Consider the following 12,813-nt stretch of genomic DNA (forward strand, 5'->3'; position numbering starts at 1 on the left):
CAACCCAAATGACTTACATTAGTAAGTGACAGAATGCATTTGTCCTTAAATATACATCATTCTCCCAACCCCATAGGAAACCAATATGCTTACAACTCTGAGAAGGAAGAGAATTCATCTTTGGATACCACAGTCTGGACCTTGACTTTTGCTCTTCTTGGCAATGATGACATCTGGAAGAAACAGAAGATAAAATCAGCATGATGTGAATCACCTGAATAACTGATCACTTACGTTGTCTACAAAGCGATGTGCCACTCAAAACTAACACTCCAATAGCTCCGCTGTTAAAAAAAATGCCACAGAAAAAAAAAAATGAGAAGTATTCAAAAGCCCAAACACCGGTTTCCCCTCCTATGAGGCTGCCAAATATAAGAGCAGCTAACAGCCTTCCAATGGTTTCAAAAGCCTGAGGAATGTGGGCCACCTTTGGAAAAATGTAAGCTCCGGTAGGGTGACAACTTTTAGGTTTTTTTAGAGTTACATGCGTGAATATACCGCAAGCACTATTAGATGTTTTATCAGACAGCAAATTATAAAGTCCTTTATCAAACTATTTTAAGGATAAGAAGTATTTTCCCACTTTTATATCTTCTTACAATATAAAGGCCTATCTATAAAGTTGACAGTCAAATAAATGTTGATGGACTGAAAAGGCAGCCACGTTATTCTTAAAACAAGAACATCTATTCCCTTAGTTTATGGTATTTAAATAAAAGACTTATTGGAAAATAAAAAATAATCACTAATGTCACTAGAAATAGTTACCAGCTCTTCAAAACACGGAGACAAATAACCAGAGACATCCTACAATATAGGAAGTCAGCAAATTTACTTTAGCTAATAAATTTTATTACCTAAAGAGTGTATGTCAAACCCTAAAATCCACATTAGACTCTGACATGCTTGGAACCCTTTAACCAGTCATGTTACAATGCCTCCAGTTCTAACTTCCACTTAGAAGAAGAAGGAATGCTTCATAGAAATACAAAGGGGTTGTCACAAAAGCATACACGTGCCCTCGGCTCTTTAGCTCAATTCAGTCCAGTAGTTGCAGATTAGTCAAGAGTGCACCCAGAGTAAACCAGGAGAACAAAAGGAAAACAGTCTCCAGGAAGTGGACAGGATAATCTTCCATCTTTTCCTTCACCTCCCTTTGTGGCACTGTACGCTTATGCCAGTCAGCCTTCTTCAAATAAGTGTTTCTAGATACTGATCATAAAGGAATAGGTAACTTTTGATTTCTATGTTATATGAACTTGACTACAACAAAACAAAAACACAAACAGAAAAAGTTAGTGTATCATGGGGTGCCAGTTCAAATCAAGGCAGAAATGAGTTGTTCAAAAAGTTGTATTAAGACAACAAGCTATCCTTCTGGAGGAAAACAAATATTTAAGTCCTACTGCCATACCCTGAACAAAAATATATTCCACACAACTAATAATTTAAAACGTGCAAAATATTTCTCAGAGCTAAAACAAACAATCCTAAAATTAGTACAGAACCTCAAAAGACCCCAAATAGCCAAAGCAATTTTGAAAAAGAACAAAACTGGAAGTATCACAATTCTGGATTTCAAGCTATATTACAAAGTTGTAATCATCAAGACAATATGATACCAGCACAAAAAACAGACACAAAGATCAATGGAACAGAATAGAAAACCCAGAAATGGACCCACAACTATATGGTCAATCAATCTTCAGCAAAGCAGGAAAAGAATATCCAATAGAAAAACACAAGTCTTTCAACAAATGGTGTTGAGAAAACTGGACAGTGACATGCAGAAGAATGAAACTGGACCACTTTCTTACACCATACACAAAAATAAATTCAAAATGGATGAAAGACCTAAATGTGAGCTAGGAAACCATCAAAATCCTAGAGGAGAACACAGGCAGCAACCTCTTTAACCTCAGCCGCTGCAACGTCTTACCAGACATATCACTCAAGGCAAGGGAAACAAAAGTATACATGAACTAATGGGACTTCATAAAGATAAAAGTCTGCACAGTGAAGAAAACAATCAACAAAACTAAAAGGCAGCCTACACAATGGGAGAAGATATTTGCAAAAAGCATATCTGATATCGGGTTAGTATCCAAAAATCTACAAAGAACTTACCAAAGTCAACATCCAAAAAACAAGTTAAGAAATGGGCAGAAGACATGAGCAGACATTTTTCCAAAGAAGACATCCAGATGGCTAACAGACACATGAAAAGATGCTCAACACCACTCATCATCAGGGAAATACAAATCAAAACAATAATGAGATACCACCCTACACCTGTCAGAATGGCTAAAATTAACAACACAAGAATTAACAGGTGTCGGCAAGGATGCAGAGAAAGGGGAACCCTCTTCACTGTTGCTGGGAATGCAAACTGGTGCAGCCGCTCTGGAGAACAGTATGGAGGTTCCTCAAAAAACAAAACAAACAAACAAAAAAAACTAAGAATAGAACTACCCTATGATCCAGCAAATGAACTATTAGGTATTTACCTAAAGGATAAAAAACAAAATACAGATTTGAAGGGATAGATGCACCCCAATGTTTAGAGCAGCATTATCAACAATAGCCAAACTAAGGAGAGAGCCCAAATGTCCACTGACTGATGAATGGATAAAGATGATGTGGTTTATATACACAATGGAATATTACTAAGCCATCAAAAAAGTGAAATCTTGCCATTTGCAACAACATGGAGCTAGAATGTATTATGCTAAGCAAAATAAGTCAATCAGAGAAAGACAAATACCATATAATTTCACTCATATGTGGAATTTAAGAAACAAAATAGATGAACATATGGGAAGAGGGGGAAAAGAGGGAAACAAACCACAAGAGGCTCTTAATAATAGAGAACAAACTATATAGGTTGATGGAGAGAGATGGGTAGGAGATGGTCTAGATGGGTGATGGGTACTAAGAAGGGCACATATGATGAGCACTGGATGTTGTTTATAAATAATGAATCACTGAATTCTACTCCTGATACCAATATTGTACAGTATGTTACCTAAAATTTAAATTTTAAAAAAGGGAAAAAAATAATTAGAAAATAAATGTAAAAGAGATAGTCAAAAAATAAAAAATAAATTAAAAATAAAATGTACAAAATAAAACTACAAGGGGCACATGGGTGGCTCAGTCAGTTGAGGGTCTGACTCTTAACTTCGGCTCAAGTCATGCTCTCAGGGTCACAAGATTGAGCCCCAAGTCAGGCTCTGTGCAAAACATAGAGACTGTTTAAGACTCACTCTCTCTCTCTCTCTCTCTCTCTCTCTCTCTCTCTCTCTCTCTCTGCCCCTCTCCCTGCTCGAGCTCTCTCTCACTAAAATAAATAAAATTTTTTTTAAAAGCTCTCTCTCTCTCTCCCTGTGCCTCTCTCCCCGACTCATGCTCTCTCCCTAAAATAAAAAAAAATTTCATTAAAAAAAATAAAACTACAAAAGTACTACAGAAAATAAATATGACCATTTTCATAATTTAGAGTGGAGGTAGGGGAAGAAAAGTTTTCCTAGGCATAACTCAAAATTTCAAAAGCCAAAAGAGAAACAGATTTCACTATATAAAAATTAAAATTCCAAGTCAGCAGTGGGAGTGCTTCAGAACCAAACCAATTTATTCTGCACTATCATCAAAAAAATCACAAGAAGCAGTACCTGATACCTTGGAACTAAGAATGAAGGGACTAAGGGCTGGTGTAAGTTGTCTGAGGCAAAGAAATATCTCTAGAGGCCCTACTCCACTTCATGCTATTAAGCAACTGCCTGGGGAAAAAGTCTGGAAAGAATAAAACCATCTTTAGACTACAGGACACCAAATACAGTTGTGGGCATGAGAAACATACAGACCAAACAGTAAATGAAGAGGACCCCTCCCCACCAGTCCTCTTCTGCTACTAAGCTCCTAGTCAGACCTTTTCTCCAGGGAGGAAAATGGAAAGACTCTTCTCTGGAGAATCTGACCAGCCCAAAAATAAAAACCTGAAGATACTAAATTCCCCCAACAAACAACCCAACTAGATCATCTACTCGCACCTCTCCATTCTACAATATACCAGAATTCAGAACATTCCCATACAGACCACCATGCACCAATTCTCACTCCACACTTTAACAGAAATGTGTTTAAAATAGGGGTAGACACACCCATGGCAATCTCATAAAATTCTGAGTAACCATTAAAGAAACAAATATTGTTCTTTCCTGAAACAAATATGTCCAAATTCCCCTTTATTAGGCACCTTGGAAGCAATGTTACCATTGAATGATGAGTAAGATGTAAACTTATCCTCTGACAAGTAGAAAAATATGAATTTGAAAAGGGAGGTGGGGAAGGAGAATATGCTTGAGCATGTAGGCCAATTTCAGACTGGTTCTAGAAAGAGTATATATAGAAGCTAAGGACCCAGAAATTTTTTCAAAACTACCTATGCCAGGTATACTCCCAAGGGTATACATATTCCAGTTTAAAGGCTGATGTTTCTAGGAGCTGTTTCTCCATCTCCACTCCTCCCAAGTTCCCGTCTTCATATCACAGGACTCATTCAATTAACCAAAATTCCATCCATTTCCCTGCTTTTAAATATCTGTATCACCTACTTATTAACAATCCTAATACCTCCAACCCAAATCTTGCCTAAGATTCAGATTTACATAATAAATTATTCATATTGCCTAAGAAACTATGTGGATGCCTCATACTTACCTAAAATGTAACATACCCACAATGAAATCTTGATAACCATTTTTTGTCTTAAAACCCCTTCCTACCAGTCTTTCCCATCTCAGTAAATGGCACCATCATCCATCTAAATAGGTGGCTAAGCTAGAACCTTGGAAAAATTTTAATAGCTTCACTGAGCTATAAATGACATACAATAAATTATACATGCTTAAAGTGTACAAACATGGTAAGTTTTGGAATATGTATACACATCTCCACAACCAAGATAATACATCTATCATCCTCCATCAAATCATCCTTCATTTGCTAAGCTAAAGCCTTGCAAATCTTTTTTTCCTGTCATCTCCCAGTCTACTAATAAGCAACATAAATTCTTCCTCCAAAATACAGCTTACATTTCTATGATCTCTTCAGTCCCCATATCTCTTATCTAGACTATAATAACCTCTTAACTGACTTCCCTGCTTCCACTCTTGCCTCTACTACCCATTCTCCACATATGGACCCAAAAGATCATTTAGAAAATGCTTAAAAACCATTCCCACTTCCCACTCCATCCTCCACTTAGAATCAAATCATATTTTTACCAGGACCTTCTAAAATGCCCTACAGGACTACCCCCTGCCTGTCTTTCTAACCACATTTACCATTTGTTGCAGCTCTTCAGCCAGTTACAACATTCTTTCAGTCCCTGAATGAACCACGATTCTTTGCCATCTCAGGTTCACTCTGTCTGGAACACTATTCCCGATGCTTTATCAATGGACTAGCTCTTTCTCATTTCTTACAGCTCAGCATTTTAGGCCTAAAATGGGTTTCCAAAATATAGTATTATTATAGGACCCTATTTATTTCCTTTATACAGTACTATATAACATAATCTAGAATTATCCTTGTTTATTGTCTGCATCCCCCATGTTTACTTCATGGCAGTAAACACCATGAAGGAAGAAACCACATTTGCCTTTTTCTGCATAACACAGAGCTTAGCACTTAATAGCTACCCTATAATATACATGTATTAAATGAACATAAGAATATATACAAAATGGTCTCTATAAAGGAATATACATTTTTCCCCATAACTATTAGGCAATATCACACATGGCACTCATTGTTTTCTTTTTGAAAAAGTGATGGTACAGAAGAACATTCTTATTCTTAGTGGCTTAAGATCTTTCCCTCTCAACGCTGTCTTATCTCTGTGGACACAAGAGCATATTCAAAATCAGTTGCTGTGATGGTCCTAAGGGAGAAGGCACTAAATTAGGGTGAGTGAAAATCGGGAAGGGGGTGTGAAGAAACCTGCACACACATAAATATTACATTAAAAATGGGAAAACCACAATTAGAAATGTTAAGAGCAGAGGGGAACTTTTTAAGACGCAGCTGAAGAAGTTTCCCCAAGGGTACAAACAGAAGTGCTTGGAATGTCGGCAAAGATCCCTACATAATACAAAGTAACAGACCTGTAAAGATCCTAAGAAATCAGACAGTTCTTCCCCACCCCCCTAATGAATAAGAAGCCTGAGATCCAGGAGATGAGATGGTTTACTCAAAGGGAATGTTCTAATTATGTAGGTAGAATCCAAAGCCCCAACAGCAAGACCAGCCTTGTTTCCCATTCCACAAACATTATAGTATAACATGCTAGCGCGGGGGAGGTTTAAGGAAAGTTGCCTAGAGTTCCCATTCATTCCTTTCCTCAAGAGTTATTCAGCGCCTCCAAATGCCAGACACGCTGCTGAGGATGCGGATGATGCCGACAAGGCCATGATCTGATGGTAAAAAGGGTGCTTCCTCCCCCATCTCCGATAACTTGAGGTGTGGAAACAAGCTAGGTTTGCCTGGGTTTTCCCATGTCTGTCCCTACGTGCTAAGAGCTGCGATTTGACTGAGAAGACGCGCCAGGTGACACGCGGCAGCTAGGAGGGGTTTTCCGGGTGTAGGTTGGAAGATACAGACCGCAGACCGTAATATGTAATGACACTTCTCACTTTAAAAAGGGATGTTATTTCCCAAATGAGCGCTTAAAATTTTTTAAATGGCCCCAAAACTACCGGAGCCCGGGCGCCGGGTTCACGCGAGCCCGTAGGAACACCGCCAAGGCGGACGCTCAGCTCACCTTCCCGCCCGGCGAGTCAGAAGGCCCGGGATTCTGTGTGTGACCGCATCTTCCGGTTCCCGCCGGAAGTTTTTCAAACGCCGGAAGTCCCGCCTCGCTTCTCCCTGACTCGCGGCAGCAGCTCAGACTGCGGGAGCGGGATGGGGCCAAGCTGGACGGAGGCGGGGCTAAGGCGAGGATCCTTCGGGAGCTCTGAGGCGGGGCCCTACCCGGGGTGTGGCGGGAGTGGAAACGAGCACTCTCTCCCCGGATACTGCCAGAAGCGGAGCCCGAGGTGCTGTTAACGCGGACCCACCTCCTTGTTCTTTCTCTTTCTCCTCACCCGGCTTACCCTTTGCATCCTGCTCTTTGAAATTCAGTCAAAAATGTTTCTTTTCATTACATTATTTTTAATTTGCAGTAGAAAAAGGAGAAGCAAGTTATATTCTTTCTAAAGTCAATTTTAGGTGTCGTTAATGAACTTCGCTCAGGGTGTTTTAAGCATACTTTTAGCCTGTTTCATTATTTCCTAGGCCCCGAGATAAGGGTTTTGCTCTAGTCTTATGGAAATACACAAAGTTGGCCTCTTCTGAGAAGCCCTCACACAGCCCTTGAGGTGCATGCTACCTTAATGGAGTTTAACCCTAGAGTCACGTCTGCCTTGCTTCAGTCTCTCAGGCAGCTCGTACTGCCAGGTACACCGATTTGGAAACCGGGTTCTCTTAGAAACTTACTGATAGACTTGGGCAAATCCTTTTATGTCTTTGAACTTGTTTTACCGGCTTCCCTTCCATCCTACCCCTCACCTGGTAAGGTACCCCGTTCCATATTAGAGGTAAAAACTCAATTTACTCAAAGTAAACGCAGGTCCCAGATACCTCACCTTGGGCAAAAATGGGAAAACCCTGATCCATTTCATTTTCAGATTCTTGGAGAGTGCTATGACTTACTTATAAGTCCTAATAACAGTGTCCTAGGCGAGTCTTCCTCTGTATCCCAAATTTCCATTTCCCTTTCCACAAAACACAAAAGTAGCTCCTGCTTTTTGTTTGAATGATTCCAAGGTATCTTGTTTTTTAAATGTTTATGTATATATAAGTATATAATAAATATATATATGTTTATTTATTTTTCAGAGACAGAGAGAAAACGAGCAGGAGAGGGGCAGAAGACTGAGACTTGGGACGAAACCAAGAGTTGGATGCTTAACCGACTGAGCCACCCAGGTGCCCCAAATGTTTATATTTTGAGAGAGAGCCTGAGTAGAGGAGGGGCAGAGAGAGAGGGAGACAGAAGATCCAAAGCAGGCTCTGTACTGACAGCAGTGAGCCGATGTGGGGCTCAAACTCGGCAACCATGAGATCATGACCTGAGCTGAAGTCGGAAGCTTTAACCTCACTGCCATTCCCTAAGCTCCACTTTTTTTTGACTAACCCAAATTAAGAGCTATAAAGGCCTCCCCAGCAATTCTTTCCTTTTACCTTGAATATATTTTCTCAAAATCAGTATTCAGTAAAAAGAAAAAATGACTTGTTTTTTGGTGATGTATTTTTTTGCCAAACACACTAAATTCTAAACTCACAAGAACAGACAACAAAATTAGACGTAAAATTAGGGAATAAAGTCTGTTGTTAGATCAAAACCCTGGATTTGGGTTGCGTGGCTACCTCAGTCAGTAGAGCATGTGACTCTTGATCTCAGGGTCCTAAGTTTGAGCCCCCCATATTTGGCATAGAGTTTACCTGAAAACAAATTTTTTTAAAATCTCTACAGAGAAAACAAACATGGATTTGTTTTAGAAGATTATATAGAGCAGCTTTCCATACTAATGACTCATTTCCATGTGTTTTGAGTACTGAAAGGCCAAGCAAGGTATTGAAATACCTTATGAGTGGGCCTTGCTAACTATAGATTCACCCAAAGTAAACATAAATTTTACTAGATAATGTTTGCTATGGGAAGAAAATAGGACTCTTTTTCAATTTAGTAAGTCTGTTCATCTGTATCTTAAGATTCTTGGTCAGTAAGGATCAGTTTCTGAGATTTTTTGGAGTTGGTTTTTTTTTTTTTTTTTTTTTCCTCCTTAATTTGTAGTCTTCTGTTGCCTTTCACAGTGATTCCAGAAGGTTTGGAACTGTCTGCTACAATCACAGTCTGCTCCATAATTTCTAGTTCTGAAAATACTAGAGAACACATTACAGTCCAGAATTATGGGAAGGGAAACCAGGACATAATAATCAACAATAATTTACTATTTACTATTCACCTATTTTTGATGTTGAATTGTGCTATACAGGTTTAAGGTAGGAAGTAAAAACGGTCAAGATAAACCAGTATTTTGCAAAATCTTTTGCCATAATTTCTACCCTGGAGGAATTTACAAACAAGACTGGAGAATATATACAGTTGTAAGAGACAGAGATCCATACAAGACAGTCTGGATTCAAGGGTTAGGTTGTATATCAAAGTAGCCACAGTGGTAAAGTGAGAATGAGTATAAGGATTGGACGGTGGAGTGTTGGATCTTGACTCCTCCATCAGAGATGTTTGCCTTTCAACTGGGGAAGAAAAATGATTAGTAAGTGAAAGTAAATAACCTGTAAGGTTTTAGACATCAGACATCTGGGAAAAATAAAAGCTGGGGTGGTGTCCTCTGAAAGTAATGCAGGTGGCAACCTGCTCCAAAGATAAGTAAGACTCTCCAGAAAACATTTCTCTTGGAATTTTGCAAGACAGCCACTCCCACTAAAAGCTGTCAAGGGAAATTTATAATCACTAAGTATAAACCAGGCCCCACCACAAAGACTGCCTTTTCTCTCCAGGTCCTTGCCCAATCTATTGTTTACTTTTGCACCTTAAGTGCTGAATTTCAAAAAATTCATGACTTTAGCCTGGAATAATCTGGATGCTCACCTGAGACTTATTGCAACAGAGTTTTGGAGTAATGAAACATGTTTTGGAGGCTATTTATTTTATTGCTGCAAAGCATGTAGCTATTCATATATTCCTTGGTATGTGATCACTTATATGTTATTATCTGTGTTTTCAAGTCCTTTCCCTATGGTTCTGTCTCCCCAAGGAGACTGTAATAATAGTAATGACTTATATTCATTGATCATCTACCCTATGCCAAGCACTAAATTAAGTTTTTACATGTATGTGTGTATTTAACTCACATAACAGCTCAATGAGATACTGCTATTATCCTGTTTTTATAAATGAGAAGACCAAGGTATGGAGAAGTTAAATAACTCATCCAGAGTCACATCAGCTATTAAATTGCAGATCTGGATTTAAACCTAGTACTCTGAAAGACCTGCATATACCTCCACTCAAAGCAAAGATCTTTCCTTATCTGTTACATTGGCCAGTGCAAGACTGAATCTTTGAGATGCTCAGGAACTGTTGAATCTCTAAATACACTAAATAAAGTACTATTTACCCACCTGGGATACAACAAGGCTCTTCTCTCCCTTGACTTCAAACTAATCAAAGTTCCATGGGAACAAAAATTCTTAATAAAGATGCACTATATTTTGCACCCGCTAAATTGTAAGGTACTTGGATCTAAGCCTTGGAAATAAGTCCTAGTCATTTTGGTCTCTCCTTCTCTAACTTTTCCCTCCACCCACATAGTGCCCAATAATGCTTGACAAATAATAAGTACTTAATAAAATAATAGACTAATGCGTGGCCCAAAGAATGTGCCTGTAGTAAAAAAAAAATACATCTTTCCTCGCACTATGAAAGTAATCTAAACTTCTTGCCACCAGTGAGTTACCATTTAAAAACTCAAGTGTAGGGGCACCTGGGTGGCTCAGTTGGTTAAGCGTCTGACTTTGGCTCAGGTCATGATCTTGTAGTTAATGGGTTCAAGCCTTTTGTTGGGCTCTGTGCTAACAGCTCAGAGCCTGGGACCTGCTTCTGATTCTGTATCTCCCTCTCTCTCTACCCCTCCCCTGCTCATGCTCTGTCTCTCAAAAATAAGTAAATGTTAAAAAAATAAATAAAAACTCAAGTGTACTTATGGAAGTTCAAACTTTTTATCCCTTAGAGTTAATCACCTGGCAAAAGCAGATGAGTGTTTCAGATTAGAGAATGCACAAACTGAAACTAAGCCCTATTTCATGAATTTGCATATAAGCCTCAACCATCCACTTTCCTACTTCTAGCAGCTCTCATTCCTCATACTGAAACTCATTGGCTTCAATGAGCTTCTCTCAATAATTCAGCCACGAACTTAGATGTTTCCTGCAAAATATAAATGATTATTAAGCAGAGAGGGGATGGCCTGTGTTTTCCAAATGAGAAAGGGGTTTCTTTTTTCTTTTTTTTTTTTTTTTATGATGAAAAAATTTAGATTTAGCCAGCTAGACTCAGTTTAGATGATCCCAATTTTGTTGGCAACATCCAAAGCATCATAGTCAGGAGCCAGTCAAACATATGCTTTCTTTTCTCCATCGGGCCTGATCAGAATGTTGACCTTGGCCATGTCAATGTCGTAGAGCTTCTTCACAGCCTGTTTGATCTGGTGCTTGTTGGCCTTGACATCCGCAATGAACACAAGAGTGTTGTTGTCTATTTTCTTCGTGGCTGAGTTGGTAGTCACGGGGAACTTGATGATGGCATAATGGTCAAGCTTGTTTTTCCTGGGGGCACCCTCTCAAGGCTATTCGGGCTGTCTTCGGAGACGCAGTGTCTTGGATGGTCGGAATGTAGGTGATGTGCGGATTTTCTTTTTTTTATGACTGTGGATGCCTTTCAGCACTGCTTTCTTGGCCTTCAAAGCCTTTGCTTTGGCTTCGGCTTTGGGAGGGGCAGGGGCTTCCTTCTTCGCCTTCGGCGCCATCTTCGTGAAAGGGGAAAAGGGGTTTCTTGTTAAGAGAGCTAGACCAGGCTGGTGAATGGGTTCCCAAACTTGGCCTTTCCTATTACTTTTTCAGTCTGGGAACAGCAGCATAATTCCAAAGGGCTAGTCTAGTCTGAGGACATTGTTCTAGCACAGATAAGTATGTCAGTTTTTTTGTGTAAAAGAAAATAGATTCAATGGATTAAAATCCTGAGTTTTGATAAAATATTGAATGGATCTTGAAGAGCCATCAGTTAAGCCTGAGAAAATTAATTGTAGATTTTTGTAGGAAATGGATATTCAGGCGTGATTCAAAGGAATTAAATACATTTATCTTACATGAAGTAAAATCATAGGACGTACATGTTGAACTAAAATATAATTTCTGTTTTAGCTGAAAACTGAGATTTCCAGTGTTTTGTCCCACTTACTTTTTTTTTTTATAACCCCTCAAGGTATTTTGTAATGAATGCAATTAAAAGCAAAATTAAGACAAAAAAATACCTGAATAATAGATGAAATACTATATCTATTGCAAGGTCCACTGTTCTGCTCATCACCTGACTGGCAAATTCACTGGCTCAATCAGTTGCATTCATGAGCAAACATATTGTACAATTTTCTCCTGATGAGCTTTTCATCTTCAAGTAGTGTCCAGGGACCCCCTCAAAGGCCTAAAATATCCATTAAATAACCTGAGATCTAAGCAGAGAAACCCCACAAGAGTCATTAGGATCCTGATGATGGCATGGCTGGTTGGGTTGCAGGGAAGGGATGAAAGGCGGCATCTTGGGGCCAGATTTATTTTGTTCCTCACCATAGGGAGCCATGTCTGGAGACTCTACATCAGACCTAGGTTTTGCTTCTAACACCGTTGGTCCATCTTACAGCTTAAGAAGCTGGAACTATCCCGCAAAATGCCTGCTAGAAATACTTATTCAGAACGCCTGTTGTCAGAGTTTTAATACTGGAAGCCTCACACACTAACTTGAATTCAAATTCAAAAAAGCACTGTGTGTCAGATCAGTCTATGTCCACATTTGTGCACCTGCCTTTTTTTTTAATCATGTTTTTTAGTATAATTTACATAGAGTAAAACCTAACTATTGTATTCTGACAAACACATACGGTCATGTAACCACCACCACAATCAAGAAATAAA

At 39.1% G+C, this 12,813-nt stretch overlaps 1 protein-coding gene and 1 pseudogene across 2 annotated transcripts in view; both read right to left on the reverse strand.

Annotated features, from left to right (window-relative positions):
• Positions 1-6,875, reverse strand: part of SRBD1 (S1 RNA binding domain 1) — a 196,621-nt gene extending 189,746 nt beyond the window's left edge. For both annotated transcript variants that reach the window (XM_032592636.1, XM_030310525.1), the window contains exons 1-2: positions 6,824-6,875; positions 94-173 (exon numbers count right to left, since the gene is read on the reverse strand). In XM_032592636.1, coding sequence (XP_032448527.1) covers positions 94-173 — 80 coding nt within the window. In that variant the 5' untranslated portion in view covers positions 6,824-6,875. The remainder of the gene's footprint in view (positions 1-93; positions 174-6,823) is intronic.
• Positions 6,876-11,156: 4,281 nt separating this feature from the next.
• LOC115509708 lies at positions 11,157-11,673 on the reverse strand (annotated as a pseudogene).
• Between the last annotated feature and the right edge of the window lie 1,140 nt (positions 11,674-12,813).

The sequence above is a fragment of the Lynx canadensis genome, chromosome A3, assembly GCF_007474595.2.
Source record: "Lynx canadensis isolate LIC74 chromosome A3, mLynCan4.pri.v2, whole genome shotgun sequence".
In the NCBI taxonomy this organism is placed as follows: domain Eukaryota; kingdom Metazoa; phylum Chordata; class Mammalia; order Carnivora; family Felidae; genus Lynx; species Lynx canadensis.